General features: G+C 43.4%; 1 protein-coding gene across 4 annotated transcripts in view; it reads right to left on the bottom strand.

Annotated features, from left to right (window-relative positions):
- Positions 1 to 20,014, bottom strand: part of LOC142365630 (nuclear cap-binding protein subunit 1-like) — an 89,810-nt gene that overhangs the window by 40,686 nt on the left and 29,110 nt on the right. Inside the window, exons 1-8 of one of the 4 annotated variants that reach the window (XM_075446615.1) lie at positions 18,665 to 18,783; positions 17,428 to 17,538; positions 16,060 to 16,124; positions 15,234 to 15,296; positions 6,835 to 6,909; positions 5,675 to 5,778; positions 4,793 to 4,915; positions 3,424 to 3,526 (exon numbers count right to left, since the gene is read on the bottom strand). In XM_075446615.1, the coding sequence (XP_075302730.1) occupies positions 3,424 to 3,526; positions 4,793 to 4,915; positions 5,675 to 5,778; positions 6,835 to 6,909; positions 15,234 to 15,296; positions 16,060 to 16,124; positions 17,428 to 17,487 (593 nt within the window). In that variant the 5' untranslated portion in view covers positions 17,488 to 17,538; positions 18,665 to 18,783. Of the gene's footprint in view, positions 1 to 3,423; positions 3,527 to 4,792; positions 4,916 to 5,674; positions 5,779 to 6,834; positions 6,910 to 15,233; positions 15,297 to 16,059; positions 16,125 to 17,427; positions 17,539 to 18,286; positions 18,402 to 18,664; positions 18,784 to 20,014 lie in introns of those variants that run through there. The other 3 variants (XM_075446613.1, XM_075446611.1, XM_075446612.1) reach the window with 3 other exon arrangements.

Below are 20,014 nucleotides of genomic sequence, written 5' to 3'. Positions count from 1 at the left end.
TCTCGGAAAAGCCATTACTATGATAAACATTTCTTGGAAATGTAATTAATATGTATGTTAACATAGCATAAATACCTAGTAACTGTGTCTCTTCGGTGCACACGTTTGGAGGAGAGATCCCCCGTGTGCCCGGCGCCGCAATAAAGAATACCTGCTTAATAGTCTGCCTACTATTGAGTCTTCAATTCCGGCTTTTCACGGCATCAGGGGCAACCTTACTCCTCAGAGCTAGGCTACAGTTCTCATGTTTTTAAATGCAGGGGAGAACTCTGCTGCTTGGTGTGCTTATCTATATGCAGGCAGAGTGAAATTTGCTGCTTTTTGTGCCTTGGACTTTGTTGATAGGTGTTTCCATAACCATAGACCATTATTCAATCCCCCCTCTACCGAGGAAAGCACTGAGAGCATCTACTCCAGTAGAGTTGACTTCTATGTCAGCGTTCACAGTACAGTTTATGTAATGTAGCTATAAAGTTTAAATGGCTCTTTTTGACCTTATGGATATCACTGTTGATATGCAGCAGTGAAACCACTATAGCTCTGAATACACAGAGTCCTGCTCCTTATGTTACTGACTATAGGCTAGTGACCATCATTTGTTATAAACCGTCATTATAAATCTTCCATGTGCAGACAAAAATCAAGCTTTTACATTTGTAAAGTATATGAAGTTGTATAAATAGAAAGATAATTCAGTAAGACACATGACCACCTCTTTCATACTGAGACAGTTTAACAGCATGAAGTATGCAGTGTCAAAAATAAGTTATTTTCATCTCATTTTGCTTAAACAGTTGCAGTCAGTCCTCTAGAAGTTAAAGCACGTCTTTAAGAGCATGCACTCCAAAAATATTCTAGAATTAATTTTATATTGCTTAGGTGTATTTAGGAAGTTGTGGGTTGATTTTTTTTTTTAATTCTTTTTTATTTTTTTTAAAACACCTACTTAACTGATTTTGAGTCATACTGGTTGTTGCAACACACTGTAGTAGATATGATACTTTCATGGGAGGTATGCAGTCACTCAACGTGAAGCAATATCACTTGCTCCTCAGGACGCTCAGCAAATGACTAATTTTAAAATGAACTGATCTACCAGTTGTTCCGTCTCTGTGATGCTCTGAAGTATATTATGCTTGTGAACTCACAGATGGAGCCAGCCAAAGGGGTTTCGGAAAGGTTCCCCCCATGCATACACTATATGGCTTTGTACATTAAAATATGCATCAGTCTCTGGAATACAGAACACACAGCAAAGAAACAAACCACCTGATCCACTCTACGGTGGCTTCCCAGCACTTCAGATACTAGTAGCATAATGTGCTGTTGGACAGTTAAGGAAGAATAAGTAAGGCTTGATGAGAGAGAAAAAAAGCAGGGCAAACTATAGTAAGTATGTTTTAAAGCCAGCTGCAGCAGTACTCCTCTCCCATTATTCTTTGGGGTCTTCTAAACATAAAATTCATTAGCATCACAAAGCAGTCAAGCACTTGCAAGCACCTCCAGGACAGGCAATAAGCTCTCCACTGCACTGTGACCATTTTCAGCTCCAACTTTTCTTCCAGTCAGGTAATAGCTCTTTGTCTCGTGGACTTCATAAGTCTAAATAAAGTTCAGTAATTCAAATAAAACCAAAAACAGAGAACCCATGGCTTGAGCAATAACTTTCCTCTTTCAAAGGAAAGTATAGACAGAGTGCCTCATTTGTTTGATTTAGAAACTATCATTATGAGGATGTAATAGATTTGCAAGTAGCTAATCCGGACACTAGCCAGGATATTTTTTATTACACAGTGGGTGTTTCTCAAGACTTTGCAATAGTATGCACAAAGAATCATAACACACCACGCTTGTTAGAAAGATTACTTAAGACTTCCTATCAACTCTCTTCATAGAATAGAACAGAATCACAGAATAGAATCATTAAGGTTGGAAAAGACCTCTAAGATCATCAAGTCCAACTGTCACCCCAACATCATCATGCCTACTAAACCATGTCCCGAAGTACCATATCTACACGGTTTTTTAACGCCTCCAGGGATGGTGACTCCACCACTTCCCTGGGCAGCCTGTTCCAATGCCTGACCGCTCTTTCAGTAAAGAAAGTTTTCCTAATGTCCAATCTAAACCTCCCCTGACGCAACTTGGGGCCATTGCCTCTCATCCTGTCGCTAGTTACTTGGGAGAGGAGACCAACACCTGCCTCACTACAACCTCCTTTCAGGTAGCTGTAGACAGCAATAGGGTCTCCCCTGAGCCTCCTCTTCTCCAGACTAAACAGCCCCAGCTCCTTCAGCTGCTCCTCATAGGACTTGTTCTCTAGACCCTTCACCAGCTTCGTTGCTCTTCTTTGGACACAGTCCAGCAACTCAATGTCCTGTTCATATTTTAGCTGGATTAAATTTTCATAATTAGGAGTCACATACAGAAATATCTACACACTTAGTGAGTTGATGAATTGTCACACAAATTATTTCCCCTCCGTTCGTTTTTTGTTTGTTTGTTTTGGTTTTTTTTAACCAACTGACTAATCTGCATGTTACTGATTGATTTAAACACAACAGCACAACCCAACAGCAGTATGCTTGTGCAAGCAACTAACTCATGGTGCAATACCTTTTGTTAGAAACAAAAGCAAGATGAGAGTTGGGCTGAAGGACATCTTTGTAGGCTACAAGGGGATTTATTTCAGCTCAATTTCAAGAGTAGCATTTGCATTTGAGAAAGCTACAAAGATTTTGGGTTTTTTATTTCAATAACAGGCATTTACAGCATTCTCCACTGCACAGATGTATGTTTCCTCTCGCACTTTCTGCCAACATTAAACTCCAGGAAAGGCCTAATTGCTTCTGTGCAGTGACTGAGTACCAAATAGTCTCTATTTTAGAACCCCTACAGGGCTACTGGTAGAATCAGATATTCAAGGATGTGCTCAGAGTCGTGCTCAGAGTCATGCTCAGGTGAAGAACACTGATATCCCCAGATGTGACGAAAGGAAAACCTCAAATTGATATGTATCTTTGTACTTGCAAGAGACTTAAAGCAGACAGAACCCTCACCTTAATGCAATCAACATGCTTAAAATGTGTATGGTCTTGTTAATAACTCCATTCAGCTATGTAACCTAATTTTCACAGAATCACACAGAATCACAGAATGGTAGGGGTTGGAAGGGACCTCTGTGGGTCATCTAGTCCAAACCCCCTGCCGAAGCAGGGTCGCCTACAGCAGGCTGCATAGGACCTTGTCCAGGCGGGTCTTGAACTAGTAGTGTTACTGCCTCTGCCCAAAACACACCGTCACATCACATTGTGTAGCATCTAAAATGTTACTGAAGCTTGTAGATTAGTTATTTTATCAGGCACTTCACTGTCGGAATGAAATGGTTCTGTAAGCCCAAAATAACGCGCATACCACACTTACTTAGCAAGAGCACTGAAGGAGTGGCTGAAAGACTTCGCAGCTAGATGGAGCAGAGTCTGTACAAAAACTTCTATTTTCAAAGGATTGAAGGTGAATCCTTCATCTGCAAGTTATTTAAAGTTAAAACAGTAAGTACTTCAAGTAGAGGTTTTAAGTTGCTCCAAAATCTTTAAAGATAATTTTTGTAAAATTAATTAAAACAATAAATTAAGTTTCAGCGACTGGATTTTGCAAGGCTGAACAGGGAGTTAGTAAATATCTTCTAAAAGGTGCAGTTCTTGGGACTTCCACCTGTCATGGAGAAAACATGTAGAAATAGTTCCAGGTTAATGAGAAATAACAGCAGAGAGACAGCCATGCTAGTGGAATCAAACGGCACTGATGGAGAGAAGCAGGGAACAACAGCTGAAGACGCTGCAGAAGTCTGCATTGGGTTGGAGACAAGGCAGGCCATAGAGCATGGGAAAGGGGGAATGGATGAGAAGAGAGGAAGCCACAGATGATTATAATACAGAGGTTGGGTATTTGTAATGGTTGGGGAAGGGGGGCACCAATTGTGTGTAGGGGATGCGGGACACTTGAGGTGAATGGTTCTGAATCCCCTGGACAATGCTGTAGACCTGCTGGCAACAACGGGTAAGAAAAGGAACATCAATTACTACGTGGTCTTTATAGCAAATCAAGGAAAACAATACTATCTCTCAAGCAAAAAAGGGCTCACTTCTGCTCTGTGCCTGCATAACAGAACACTTACAAGAATTGCAGTATTACCCAAACTGTCCCTATGTTTTAAAGATCACTTCTCAAACCTGTAGCTCACACTCCTTTCAGACCCCAAGAGCACATTTGCTTTGGAAGTCGAGCATTAGGTGTGGCTGGACCAACAGCAAAGCTGGAAAGAACTCGAGCAAAGTCCTATTGTGAGAATGCCAGTTTAATTTAGACCTAGGGAAAGCTAAGATAGCCAGGGTGCTAGCTTTAACTGCTATGGGTCTATATCAAGCTCTCAAGTGGGACAAAGGCACTGGATCTTTGGGACAAAGCTGACACCATGAAATGAGCTCTAATGCTGAAGGCAAAGAAAAATGTTAAATATCCTTCATGTCACCTCTGTGGATAATTAGCAGAACCCACATCAAGGGCCAGGTTGCTTCTATTAACTAGAACAGACCTGTCTCTGTACATGACAAGAACAGAAGAAACACTGACAATTGTATGTTACTTCCATTTTTTGTTAAATTGAAACCAACTACTAGAAAGGAAAGCATACAGTTCAATTAGCAGCAGAAACCATAACTACAGGACAGCAAAATGGTTTAGATGCAAAACTAATGACAACCTTGCAATCCCTAATATCAGATGTCCTTACCATCGTCATCATCCTTATTTGGATTAGGCACATCTTTTAAAATGTTGAAGATTTCATCGTTACTGGCCTTATTTTTAATTGCAATCGTTAAACAGAGTGCTACAGCATACCCAGGAAGAGACCCTAAATGAAAACAGAAAATTCATATAATCCTTTTCAAGTCTAGGATGGAATGAGTATTTTTACATCAGTGTGTTACTCAGAGAAGCATGCACACTTCCCAGCTACCCCCAAAACTTGCTGCTCCCAATACCACTGTCCACATGACCATTCCATAAAATCCGTCAACGGATTTCCTGTTCTTCACAAATTCAAGCCCTTTTCTAGCACCTTCAGAGTTGAGGGGCAAATAACTCCCCTGATTAAAACTCCATTCTAATTTCCATCAGCTTCTCAAAAATACAATACTTACCTGCATTTTCTCACTTATCTCTGCCTTTGATAATGACAGATTCTTCACATGATTTGCTGCATCTCTGCTTGCGTCATTAAACCAAATTTGTTGAGTAAAATTTTTTATTAAGTGCCCCATTCATTCAAAAACAAGTCCATATTATTTCTTGCTACATTCATTCTGCCTGAATGATGGAAATAAACGAAATTTTCTTTTTTCATACTCCTGGCAAACCAAAGCAATGCTGTAGCACCTAGACTGCAGTCACCTCAGCGTGATTTAACTTCATACAGCTAGACTTTTTTTTGTTTCTTAAAAAAAGGTTTAGATTAGAAAGATCCAGACGTAGCACTAGATCAAAATCAAGCATATTTATTTCAGTTCAGTTCTCCTTCATGAAGTTAAGTGACTTGACACTCAAGCTAGGACATTCTCTTGCTTTGAAACAATTTGCTTGGAATTAAAGTTTCAGTAACTTAAATACTTACTGTTGCCTTCATCTCCATATTTGTAAAGACACGCTGGTTTTGCAGGACTGAGGACAGAAAAGCTTGGAGGAACGATGTCTATTATTCGCTGACGGTAGGAAAGCCTACAAAAGTAAGTTTCACAGCAGTAGAATTATTACGGCATATCATCATCAGGGCTAACTCAACTCACTAATTTAAAGTATTTTTCCTATTTTTTAATTTGGACTGTGCAAAAAAAATATAAAATCAAAATGTTTACTCATTGCAATGGTAGTTCCTGACATATAGTAAGAGCTAACGATCAAAACTTTCTAGTAGATGCTTAATACTAGAATTTCATCCTCACACAAGTCTAAGATGCTACGGGGACATGTGGTAAAATACTGGTATTAAAAGCAGGACGGGGGGGGGCGGGGAAGATTAAACCAAATGGCTTCATTTTACCTTCCATCTTACTTACCTTACAAACACTGAATTCCTCTACTAAATTCGCAGTAAAATCAAAAGGAGCCACAGACAAAATGAAATCTTTTTGCAGCATGACAATTTCACACTTCATATATTAAACTCTCACAAAACAACAGGTAAGCTTGTTCCATGTAAAATACTGAATTACATAGGTTCTATGAACATTTTGCTCTTGCACTCTCCTATACCCCCCATTTCCACAATCATTAGCCTAATCCTGACAGCTGTTGTGCTTTTGCAGCTTCTTTTTAATGTCCATGAGAATCGGAGATGCCCAGAACAATCAAGATACTTATTTATCTTAAACTAGGGATATAATAAACCCCCCTATTTCTGTAAATAACCACTGTTTTCCGGCAAATTACATGAACTCTTTTTCCTTCCCCGACTGCCCTGTTATCAACTCTTTTTACCTATCCCCAGGCAGAAAAAGTAAAGCCTTCTTAATTTGTACCTAGAAGGATGTCACCTCCACTTGCTCCACCTATTTGTCCCCCAGTCCACTAGGAAAAGCAGTGCCCTACAACAGATACACTAGAACAAAACTGAGCAAGACAACAGAACAGACTTCAGCTAAAAAAGTTAACTGAGAAAATATGTATGCTTAAGACAAGAGACACATTAAAAGGAATGCATCATTACCTGGAAGCAATAGCCGAACTTCAATTCAACGTAACTACAAAAGCAAGATGTTCGGAAGTCTTACTTACCTCATGCATTTTTCCAAAACCTCTCTCACAAATTTGGATTTGGGCTTCTCAAGGTCCTGAGTAAGACAGTCTGACCTATCAAAGAAAAAAAAAACCCACATGGTAATTTCTAACAAATGTATTTGTGTTCTAATACAACAGGTAGGGAACATTCACTGGAAAACCACAATTCATAAAATCATTCAGGTTGGAAAGAATCTCAGGAGGCTACATACTCCAACTTCCTGCTCAAAGCATGGTCAACAATTAATTCAAACTAGGTCACTCAAGGTTTTGTCCAACCAGTTCTGAAAACCTCCAAGGATGGAGATGCCACAACTTCTCTGGGCCCCTGCTCTAGTGCTTATCCTCACAATGAATTATTTTGCTTTATATCCAGATGGAACCTCCCCTGTTTAAATTTGTGGCCACTGTCTCTCGTCCTCCTGTCATGCACCTCAGTAAGGAGACTGGCCTTGTCCTCTCAGTAACCTCCTTGTAGGTATTAGAAGGCTGCTGTTAGGTCCCCCTGAAGCCTTCTTTCCTCCAGGCTGAACAAGCACAGTTCCCTCAGCCCCTCCTCACAGAGCATGTGCTGCAGCCCTCAGCTTGGTGGTCATCTGATTAACTCCCACCAGTTTCTCAATGTCTGTCTTGTATTGGGGGGGCTAAAACTGGACACAGTGCTCTAGATGAGGTCTAACAAGTGCCAAGTAAAGGGGAATAATCACTTCCCTCAATCTACTGGATGCGCTCCTGTTGACACTGCCCAGGATACTGTTTGGCCTTTGTCACTGCCAAGGCACACTGCTGGCTTTTGTTTAGCCTATTGTCCAGCAGGATCCCCAAGTCCTTTTCAGCAGAGCTGCTCCCCAGCCAGTCAGTCCCCCACCTGCAACCCTGCAACATTGCAGGGAGTTAGTTCATTCCAAGTACAGGACTCTGTGTTTGTCCTTGTAGAATTTTGGGAGGTTCCTCTGAGGCCATTTCTCCAGCCTGAATAGGTCCCTCTGAATGACAGCCCTGTCCTCAAGCATATCAACTGCACTCCCAAATGCAATGTCATCTGCAAGCTTGATGAGGGTGCATTCTGTCTCCTCCAGGTCATTGATAAAGATCTTATACAGGACAGGTCCCAGGATTGACCCCTGTAGTACTCCACTTGTAACCAGGCTCCAGGTAGAGTATAAACCATTAACCACTACTCTCTGAGCCTGACAAACCAGACAGGTTTTCATCCATCTACACCATAACAATCCAATTTGGATACAAGGTTTCTGTAGGAGACCACATAAAAAGCTTTTATGAAGTCAAGGTGGACGACACTCACTGCTCTCCCCTCATCCACAAATTTAGTCCTTTTATTATACAAGGCAATGAGGTTGGTCAGGCATGATTTACCCTTGGTAAACTCATACTGACTGTTCCCAGTCACCTTCTTATCCCTTGTGCTCAGAAATGCGTTCCAAGAAGACTCACTCCATGATTTTCCCAGGGACCAAAACGAGACTGACAGGCTTAGAGTTCCACAGATTGTTCTGTTGGCCTTTTCTGAAAATGGGTGCAACATTTGCCTTTCTTCAATTATCGGGGGCGTCTCCTGATCTACACAGCCTTTCAAAGACAACAGAGAGCAGCTTCACAATGAAATCGCCCAGCTCTCCCAGCACCCTCAGATGCATCCCATTTGGTCCCATGAATTTGTATGGGTTGAGATTTCTGAAGAGATTCCTGACTTGATCCTCTTCCACTACTGGTAATTCTTCTCCTCCTTGAACACTATCTCTAAGCACAGAGACTCAGGAGACCATGTTTGTGAAAGCTGAGGCAAAAAAGGCATTGAGTACCTGACGTGGTTTAGCCTGGCTGGATGCTAGATGCCCACAAAAGCCATTCTATCACTCCCCCTCCTCAGCTGGACAGGGGAGAGAAAAAATATGATGAAAGGCTCGTGGGTCAAGATAAGGATAGGGAGAGATCACTCAGCAACTACCATCACGGGCAAAACAGACTCAACTCGGGGAAATTAATTTAATTTATTGCCAATCAAATCAGAGCAGGATGAGAAATAAAATCAAATCTTAAAAACACCTTCCTCCCACCCCTTCCTTTTTCCTGGGCTCAACTTTACTCCCGAATTCTCTACCTCCTCCACCCGAGCGGTACAGGGGGATGGGGAATGGGGGTTGCAGTCAATTCCTCACACATTGCCTCTGCTGCTCTTTCCTCTTCCCCTGCTCCAGCATGGGGTCCCTCCCATGGGAGACAGTCCTCCACGAACTGCTCCAACATGGGCCCTTTCCACGGAACTTCCTTCAGGAACACCATGCTCCAGCGTGGGTCCCACACGGGGTCACAAGTCCTGCCAGCAAACCTGCTTCAGCGTGGGCTTCTCTCTCCATGGGTCCACAGGTCCTGGCAGGAGCCTGCTCCAGCACAGGCTCTCCACAGGGTCTCATCCTCTTTCAGGGTACATCCACCTGCTCTGGCGTGGGGTCCTCCACAAGCTGCAGGGGGATAGCCTGCCTCACCATGGCCTTCTCCACAGGTTGCAGGTGAATCTCTGCTCCAGTGCCTGGAGCACCTCCTCCCCCTCCTTCTTCGCTGACCTTGGCGTCTGCAGAGTTGTTTCTCTCATATATTCTCACTCCTCTCTCTCCTGCTACAAATTGCTGTTATGCAGATTTTTTTCCCCCTTCTTAAATACGTTATCACAGAGGCGCTACCACCATCACTGATGGGCTCGGCCTTGGCCAGCAGCGGGTCCATTTGGAGCTGTCTGGCATTGGCTCTATCAGACACTGGGGAAGCTTCTAGCAGCTTCTCACAGAATCTACCCCTGTAGCCCCCCTGCTACCAAAACCTTGCCATGCAAACCCAGTACAGTACCTTAGCAACCTCTGCTGTCACTAAATCACCTGCCCCATTCAGCTGCAGGCCTGCATTTTCCTTGTTTATTCTTTTACTGATAATGTAGCAACAGAAGCTCTCATTGCCCTTTATGTCCTTTGCAGATCTCAATTCAAGTTGAGCTTTGGTTTTCCTAATACCGTTCCTGCATGCCCAAGAAATGTTTCTAAATTCCTCCTTTGTAGACTGTCCTTGCTTCCACCTCCTGTGCACATCCTTTTGCATTGGACCTCAGTTATGATCTCCCTGATTAGCCAAGCTGGCCTACTTGGTTTCCTGAGTATCAGGATAGACCATTCATGTACTTGAACGAGGGTGTCCTTAAAGACTTGGCTGCTCTTTGGAGTTCCTTTGCCCTTCAGAGCTGTCTGTCATGGGATCCTCCCTACCAGTCCCCTGAATAAGACCACATCTGCTCTCCTGAAGTCTAGGATCTGTACTCTGCTACTCTCCTTCCTCACTCCCCTCAGGATCTTGAGCTCCACTATTTCATGGTCGCTACAGCCAAGCCTATTCTTTCTTGTTAGTGAACAGCAGATTAATCTGTGTGTCACTCCTGGTTGGCCCGTACGGTACCTGTGTCAAGAAGTTATTCCTGACAAACTCCAGAAATCTCCTTGACTACTTGCATCCCTCTGTGTTGCCCTTCCAGCAGATGTCAGGGATGTTTAAGTCCTCCACAAAGAACAGGGCCTGTCATTCGGAGAATTCTTCCAGTTGTTTAAAGATGACTGACTGCTTTCTAATTACAGAATCACAGGATGTTAGGGGTTGGAAGGGACCTCTGTGGGTCATCTAGTCCAACCCCCCTGCCAAAGCAGGGTCACCTAGAGCAGGCTGCATAGGACCTTGTCCAGGCAGGTCTTGAATATCTCCAGAGAAGGAGACTCCACAACCTCTCTGGGCAGCCTGTTCCACTGCTCCGTCACCCTCAGAGGGAAGAAGTTCTTCCTCATGTTCAGATGGAATTTCCTCTGCTTCAGTTTGTGCCCATTGCCCCTTGTCCTGTCTCTGGGCACCACTGAAAAGAGTCTGGCCCCATCCTCCTGACACCCAACCTTCAGATATTTACAGGCATTTATAAGGTCCCCTCTCAGCCTTCTCTTCTTCAGGCTAAACAAGCCCAGCTCCCTCAGCCTTTCCTCGTAGGAGAGATGCTCCAGGCCCCTCATCATCCTCGTAGACCTCCGCTGGACTCTCTCCAGTAGCTCCTCATCTTTCTTGAACTGGGGAGCCCAGAACTACACAGAGTACTCGAGATGGGGCCTCACTAGGGCAGTGCAGAGGGGGAGAAGAACCTCCCTCGACCTACTGGTCATACTCCTCCTAATGCATCCCAGGATCCTGTAACCAAGGTGGTGAAATCAGTTAACCATAAACATGAACAATGCTGCTATGTCCCTTGCACAGCCCTACCTATCTGGACATTAGTAGGAACGAACAATTAAGTTTCCAATCATTAACTATTAAGCAATGGTAAATAGGAATAACATTGTTAGCTAACCACAGACGTATTCATGGTACTTATATATTGTAACCACATACGTATTCAGGGTACTTATATTGTGGAAACTAACTGAAGCGAGGAATCATACATCTCCCACTAGAGAAGTCAGTTGCTCCAGGCCCCTCATCATCCTCGTCGCCCTCCGCTGGACTCTCTCCAGTAGCTCCTCATCTTTCTTGAACTGGGCAGCCCAGAACTGGAAACAGTACTCCAGATGGGGCCTCACTAGGGCAGAGTAGATGGGGAGGAGAACCTCCCTCGACCTGCTGGCAACACTCCTCTTAATGTACCCCAGGATCCCATTGGCCTTCTTGGCAGCCAGGGCACACTGCTGGCTCATGGTCAACTTGTCATCCACCAGCACACCCAAGTCCCTCTCCGCAGAGCTGCTCTCCAGCAGGTCCGCCACAAGCCTGTACTGATGCATGAGGTTGTTCCTCCCCAGGTGCAGGACCCTGCACTTGCCCTTGTTGAACCTCATCAGGTTCCTCTCTGCCCAACTTCCCAGCCTGTCCAGGTCTCGCTGAATGGCAGCACAGCCTTCCGGTGTATCAGCCACTCCTCACAGTTTTGTGTCATCAGCAAACTTGCTGAGGGTACATTCTGACTCTTCATCCAGGTCATTGATGAAGAAGTTGAACAAGACTGGGCCCAGTACTGATCCCTGGGGGACACCACTAGTTACCGGCCTCCAACTAGACTCAGTGCCGCTGACGACAACCCTCTGAGCTCTGCCATTCAGCCAGTTCTCAATCCACCTCACCGACCACTCATCCAGCCCACACTTCCTGAGCTTCCCTAGGAGGATGTTAGGGGAGACAGTGTCGAAAGCCTTGCTGAAGTCTAGGTAGACAACATCCACGGCTCTCCCCTCATCTACCCAGCCTGTCATGTCATTGTAGAAAGCTATCAGATTGGGCAAGCATGATTTCCCCTTGGTGAATCCATGCTGACTACTCCTGATAACCTTCTTTTCCTCCACTTGCTTGATGATGACCTCTAGAATGAGCTACTCCATCACCTTTCCCGGGATGGAGGTGAGGCTGACCGGCCTGTAGTTCCCTGGGTCCTCCTTCTTGTCCTTTTGGAAGATTGGAGTGACATTGGCCTTTCTCCAGTCCTCGGGCACCTCTCCTGTCCTCCAGGACCTTTCAAAGATGATGGAGAGTGGCTCAACAAGGACATCTGCCAGCTCCCTCAGCACTCGTGATTCTGATCAGGCAGTTTGTAACTCCCACCATGATGTCACCCTCACTAGCCTCTCCTCCCATCTTGACGGACAAGCTTTCAATCAGCCTGTTGCCTATTCCATAGAAGAAGTCCATGTATTCAATCTGGTTCTTCACATAGAGGGCAAGTCCCCTCCTCTTCTTCCCTGCCTGTCTTTTCTGAACAGTCTGAATCCAACCATTACAGAACTGTGATTATATGAGCTCTCCCACCACAGCTCAGCTACTCATCACAGTTCTCCATCTGCACACAGAGCTCTAGCACTTTGCTTGTTTCCCAGGCTGTGTGCATTTGTGCACAGGCACTTGAAGGGGACCCTTTTGTCCTGCTTTATTCTTCCAAGTGCTTTCTCACTCCCATCACCCCGCCCCACATACTTTCCACCCCATTTTTCATTCTCTCGTGTCACTTCATGGTATGAATTCCATCACCCACCATACCTAGTTGAAAGCCATTCTCACCAGGTTGACAAGCCTGTTGGTAAAGATGCTCTTGCCTCACCTTGTCAGATGGATCCTGGCTCTCCCTAGCAATCCTTATTCCTCAGAGGGTCTCATAGTCATAAAAGCCAAAGTGCTGCCTGCAACACCAGCCATGCAGCCAGATGTCAACTCACAGAATGCATCCACTCTTCATGTAGGTTTGAGAATACCACCCATGTCCTTCACCTTTGTCCCCAGAGCTCTGTAGTTACTCTTGATATATTCCAGGTCTCCCCAACAGTGTTATTGGTGCCCACGTAGATGAGCAGCAAGAGGTAATAGTCCAAGGGCCAGACAAGTCTTAACAGTCTCTCCACAACCATCCTGGATATGGGCCCTTAGCAAGAAACAAACCTTCCATAACCGTATGTCTGATCAGCAGATGGGTGCTTCCATCCCCTGCAGAAAGGGATCTCCAACCACTGTCATCCACTGGTTCCTCCTGGTGCTAACACACAATTCACGCCCAGCTGGCTTTGAAGCCTCCCTTACAGAGCCTGTTCCCATGCATTAGCTATTACAGGACTGTACTGATTCTACAAGTTCAAATCTAAGGGAAGAGAAGGAGCCTTTCTCCTGCTCCAGATGTTACAAGTCTCTGACCTCACCCATCTTGGCTATCTCCATCCACCACTGGTTTAAGTGTAGCTTCTTGCTGTCCCTTCTTCCTTGCACTATATGGCTCAGGCTCTGGTCTTTGCAAGGTCTCTGCGCAGACCCTGTTGATCCGTTTGCCTTCCCTAATGCTGCAACAGCCTGCTCACCTCCTTACACAGCTCCTTTACCTGGCGACTCTGCTTTTTGACCAGCGCACACCTCCCACAAGCAAAAGCACCACTACCTCCTGCTTCAGGCAATTCCTGCAGCTCCAGACCTTGACAGCGACATTCTTCCTCTAAAGCTCCATCTGGAATAAGGCTTTTAATTTTACCAGGGGTGTCGTTTCCAACCAGTGCTGGGGACAGAGCCCTGTGGCACATCACCACCATTGCTGTACAGCCCCACACTGTCTGGAGCTCCCTAGTGTGCTGACTGCCCTGCTAACCGCTTCTGTTTTCTGTACTCTGGGAGCTGCATTTCTGCTTACCAGCTAAACAGGTGTCACCCACAGCAGCTGACCAGCAGATTACTCCCTAGTCAGCAGATGATTGTTTTAGACTTTCATGTTTTACAGTGTACACAATTTGAAGACAAGGAGTCAGTCTATCACTATTTCCTTATTGGCCATTAGCAATCTTAGGAATCCCATCTTCATAAGGTAACTTTTTGAATGACTACTCTGAAAAATTAAAGCAGTGTTTGCTCTGTTGGTTAGACTGCTTTCCCGAGGAAACAAAGCTTGTATGATTTCACTAAGTTCCTCCCTCCAAACAATTTTTGGGTTCTTAGCTGATATTAAATACATTTCAGAGAAAGAGAAGTCTCAAAGACAGTTATATCCTCAAAAGTTTTGTGAAAACTAGCAGCTTGGTAGAGAGATATCCACATCAGTGTTCCCAACAAGGGGAATGCAGGCAATGAAAAAACATCTATTTGGAGGCTCCCACTTGGTCAGTCAACATGAACAAACATGATAAGCAGCAAAGGCACAACTCCCAATTGGCACAATACAGGGGACATAAGTAAATCTGAAGTAACACATCACATACAGGGCTGCACCCCTCTTCCCAGGGACACCTAGGCACATTGGCTGTGGGATGCAGGTATGGTGGAAGGCTGCACAAATTAGACTGTAGGGAGGACTAAGTCCCCAAGTAATCTTTCTTTATATGTGGGAGCAGGACAGGATGGGAGTAAGCAAAAGGCATGGTACCTGTAATACAAGGCTTTGGGAAAGCTATGGTTAGGCACTGAAGGTGTGCAGGGAGCTCCTGCTAGAAGCCAAAAGATTCAGGGGAAGGGGCATCATGTTAGGATGGCACTCAGAGAGTGAGGTTACACAGGGAGCCAAAGGGAAGGAGGGTCAAGGCAAATTACTGATAAGTAGAAGAACCCTTCTGAAAAGCTTGCAAACAGCTCACTGAGATGATAAGGACAAAAATCTACAAGCAAATCAGGTTTCCATTGTTTACAGAACACAGTACTGCTTGGATATTCATTACAGAAAACTGGGATCGTTTTCATAGTGACTAAAGGTTACCAACCTTGTCTACCAGAGGAATGATAGTAAATAGGTGGGGGGGAGGGGTCAAAAGTGTTAGTGGAAAGCAGTTAACAGAACCACTGTGTTGTGACATTTGCTGGATAAGTTTGAAGGTTTAAGTTCTGATGGGAGACAAAGACTGACTTACCAATCTCCCCAGCTCCAACGGAACTGAAAGTTACTCAGGTGGTGGGAAAACCAGTTAATAAACCTTTTTTTAAAAGAAGAAAGCTCTATTAAATGCCAGAACTGCAAAGAAAAATTACAAACAAAAAAAGTCCCCGCAAACCTCCTAATTGACAAGTAGAATACATCTATAAGAAAATCTCAAAGGTAAGCCCAAACTCTCCAATCTGTAGTCATTAATGCATTAAATAGATATAGATGTTGACTCATACAAAAAGACTGAACTGAGAGTCAAAAGCCAGCCATTACAGATGAATGTGCAGTCTCTCTTGTTCTGGTGCATATGCGAGACTAATGACTTACTAAAATAAGAAGTGAAAAAAACTTAGTGCAAGTCTACAGGTTTTCACATTTTTGCACAGTAATTTTAGTTCTACATAATGCAGACCACTCAAAGCACAGAAACACCACTGCTCTTTTCCAGCTAGACAACCTTCCCATAAACCCACTTCTAACCTTTTCTTTCCTCAGGCCAATAGGGAGGAGAAAGTAGTACATAACAGAAGGAGGTATGGATGTGGAAGAGTTGTCATAGTTTTTACAGCTGCACTGTGTAGCTAATCAGACTAGTGACTTGAAGGAAAGAATTTCTGGGGGAAGAAAGGCAAGTGGTCAGTCCGTCCCTTACCTTCTCTTTAGATGGCTCAAGTCTAGAGCCCCCAAAACATTTTGTACAGAACCAAACTGTTTATAAAGGTTTTCAGATGATCCTTTTAAAAAATGCATCAATATCCAATGCACAAGAAAAATGAGAAACATTTTCTGTTGTCCCCAAAATATATACTTACCTGTCTATACATGTAGTATTCATTGTATCCAAGCGCATGTAAAGCATTTCTGTGGCTTGTGCAAGCTGAAAGTTTCTTATTAAGGTTAACAGAGAAGCATCTGAAATCATAAGTTACTCTCTCCATTTTTCAGAGATGATTTCATCAACTCTCTACTGACAGCTCCCTGTCTCTATATCATGACTTACCCAATTTTGAAAAAGCCACAGGAATAAATAAATAATGAAGCATGCAGGTTTCTCCAATAAGTAACATCTATTCTCTAATCCAAGTCTGTTTTTCTTCCATTAATTACAGTGAGACCATTAGCTGCTTTTACTGGAAGCCAGAATCCCAACCATGAGACAACAAAAACTGCACACTGATGATATGAATGGACATCAACCTCATTAGGGACCACATTTTTATGATCTCACAGTTTTAGCTTCACATGCTCCTGTTGCTGCCTAATCAATGGACCATCTTTGCTCATTATTCCAGCTCAAGAAAGTAAGTCCACACTGGCCTGACCCAAAGACCACGGCCAGCCAACCCTGATCCTTTGTTGCTGTATCCCTATTGATACTTACTGCAAGCAGGTCCCCACAATTTTAGGGGTAGTCTCCGTGAGAGTTTAGGCTACGTGGTTACAATTACTAGGTGATTCCAAGCAGTAGAATAAAAATTTGGGAATGGAATTACCAGTAGGTATGTCTGTTAGTCCTCCGTTCTCAGTGACTGCAGCTCATTAGCCACAGTCTAAAACTACAATGAAAAGGGGCCAATGCAACACTCGGAATTAGCTAGGAGCTGATACTTCTTTCCTCACCATTAGCTACTCTCTGACCTGAGAGATTATTATTGACTTTATGAATACTCCCAGTCCATTTCAGTGCAAACTTAAACAGGTTAATTTAAATTATCTACTACAATTTGCAGTGAAATGGACTAGGAGCACTCATACCACTGTTAAAACAAAAGATCTAAGAAATTAATAATTTCCTTTCCTTTTCCAGGTTTTAATGTGACTATAACCATTCCACAAGCTGTCCTGATGTAAAAACAGGGCTCAGAATCATGCAAGGTATTTATTCCATCCCTTGGCTACAAGAAGGCTCCTCAGAAAGATCTGAGAAAGAATCGGGAAGAACTGGAACAAGGTCTCTCAGTTTGCCTGGTCTGCAAGCTAAAGAACAGGCTTAGATGTGAATGCAGGCTTTATTTATGACTGTTGAGCTGTGTTATTCCTTCATGTGAGCAGTGTTATTGGCAAAGTTTCATACAGCTAAATATGCAAAGAAGGAAAATTTATTACTTCTGACATTTATTGCTATTCCATCTTGTACAGAACAAAAGAAAAAAATACTCCGTGCAGCATGAAAAGGGTACAACTTGTGGTAAAGAGCCAGGCTGGAGTTTGCACAGTTCAATGAGGAGTGCTGTGTACATAACCTCAATATGTGGTGGAGATGGAAGCTGAAACAACTCTGCAAATATTACCTATGTGGGAGGAAAGCACAGAATCAGAGCACAGTCAGACTCGGCCTGCACAGTCCTGAACTTGAGAACAGCAATGCACACATTCAGCAATTATATACCAAAACAAGGGCCATTTTATTCTGTCAAACTCATGTTCTAGGAATAAGAGAGGAACTTCAAAAGATAGTGCAAACTCTTCACCATACTAATCTAAGCCTCCTTAATTACCCCTGTCATTTTAGATTAATGCCATGCGTAAGACTAGCAATATGCAACAATTCTGTTATGTCTAGTAAATACAATGAACAGCGTAGAAATTTGCACTGAGTTATAGCATGAGCTAATGCAATATTATAGCAGAATCTCAGGAAGGAAGGAAGCGAGCAAGCTAGCTGAATTCATCTGCTCCTGACCTAGGAAAGTATTAAATGAAAGATAATCATTTAACATGAAAAAACAGTTGCATGAAAGTGACATCTGTACCTTTCTTATAGCACTGTGTTTACTTTACTCCCACCTAAAAAGTTATATAAGGGTATTTGCATCTCTGTTAGGCAAAAACTGCTCCCATCCTCAGGATACAAAACAGCAAAAAAAAAAAAAGATAAGGACTGATCTACTTGAGACATTACATAGGACCATGTTTTTGAAATTCATCAAGTGTTCATTATCAAATGTTCAAATACAAGTTTCATACTGGCATATCATATTTGGTGGGGGGGGGAGAAACCACCTGGCTACCTGGAAGATCAGGGCACTAATGACATACCCACACTCTGTAAAGCAGTGCAGCAAGCTGTACACAGTCCAGAAGACTCTTGGAGTGCATTGAGGATAACTTTTTCATCCAGGTGATAGACAGCCCAACCAGAGGAGAAGCACTACTGGACCTGTTGCTTACCAACACAGATGAGCTAATTAGAGAGGTGGCAGCCTGGGCTGCAATAACCGTGCACTGGTGGAATTCATGATCTCAAGGGACATGGGCCAGGAGAAGAGTAAGGTCAAGACCCTGAATTTTAGGAGAGTAAACTTGCAGGTGTTTAAAGAACTAGTGGACGGGATTCTGGGCTGCATCAAGAGAAGCGTGGCCAGCAGATCGAGGGAGGTCATTCTGCCCCTCTGCTCCGCTCTGGTGAGACCCTACCTGGAGTCCTGTGTCCAGCTCTGGAGCGCCCAGCGCAAGAAGGACATGGAGCTGTTGGAGTGGGTCCAGAGGAGGGCCACAAAGATGATCGGAGGGCTGGAGTACCTCTGCTTTGAGGACAGACTGAGAGAGTTGGGACTGTTCAGCCTGGAGAAGAGAAGGCTGCGGGGAGACCTTATAGCAGCCTTCCAGTATCTGAAGGGGCCTACAAGAAAGCTGGAGAGGGACTTTTTACAAGGGCATGTAGTGATAGAACAAGGGGTAATGGCTTTAAACTGAAAGAGGGTGGATTTAGATGAGATATAAGGAAGAAATTTTTTACAATGAGCGTGGTGAGGCCCTGGAACAGGTTGCCCAGAGAGGTTGTGGATGCCCCATCCCTGGAAACATTGAAGGCCAGGTTCGATGGGGCTTTCAGCAACCTGATGAAGTGAAAGATATGCCTGCCCATGGCAGTGGGGTTGTACTAGGTGATCTTTAAAGGTCCCTTCCGACTCAAACCATTCTATGATTCTAAAAAATTTATCTCTACAAACTTTGATTATTTTCAAACTTGATGAGTTTTTGAATCAAATAATTTTTCAAGGCCTTTAAGTAGTCTGCTTAATCATGATCTACGATAACTGTTTTTGGAAGTAGCGTGTAACTGAGCATAAAGTAATATTCTGTAAAACAGTTGTACAAACACCTGAGGTTTTAAGGTCCCTGAAAGTACTTAGATGTTAATGGCAGAAAAACTTTACTAACTCTAAGATTTCTCTTGACTGAACTTGGAGTACAGAAAGTGTCTCAAGCTGACCAAAACTAAGCTTCAGGGCATTCAGTATATTTGGAGTTTTGGTGCAAAGTTGAATTGTTAATCCCATCTTGATTAAGGTAAGCATTCCACAATCTTATGACTTCTTGCAATTAACTCTGAATTTCATTTCTAGTTACCTCTTTTTAAGTTTTTCACATGACAATTTTCTGTTATTACTGCAATCACTTTTTATCTTTTAACTTTAGACAAGAGTTTTTGAATCAAGTTTTATACTGCTCTGCATCTTGTTAGCAGTCCACTGAATGGAGGCGGCAAGAGGAAAACTACATTCCTATTCCAATATATATTTATGGTTATTTAAAATCCTCCAACTTGAAGGAGAAAACATACCACTATTTCACAACAAATGCCTTTCAGGGGCACTGGTATACAATTCATCCAAGTAACTTACAAGATCACTAAAAAAGACTACCTTAAGTAACTTTTATTTGCAAGATCTTTTAAGTGCAGTCATCTCCAAGACAGTCTAGCACATCAGAGTGATTAACACAGAGAAACATTCAAGAACAGCTTGAGAAATACCACGACTT

This window comes from Opisthocomus hoazin, chromosome W (assembly GCF_030867145.1).
Source record: "Opisthocomus hoazin isolate bOpiHoa1 chromosome W, bOpiHoa1.hap1, whole genome shotgun sequence".
Lineage (NCBI taxonomy): Eukaryota > Metazoa > Chordata > Aves > Opisthocomiformes > Opisthocomidae > Opisthocomus > Opisthocomus hoazin.
Note: the sequence above shows the minus strand (reverse complement) of the source record. Positions and strands in the feature narration are given on the sequence as shown.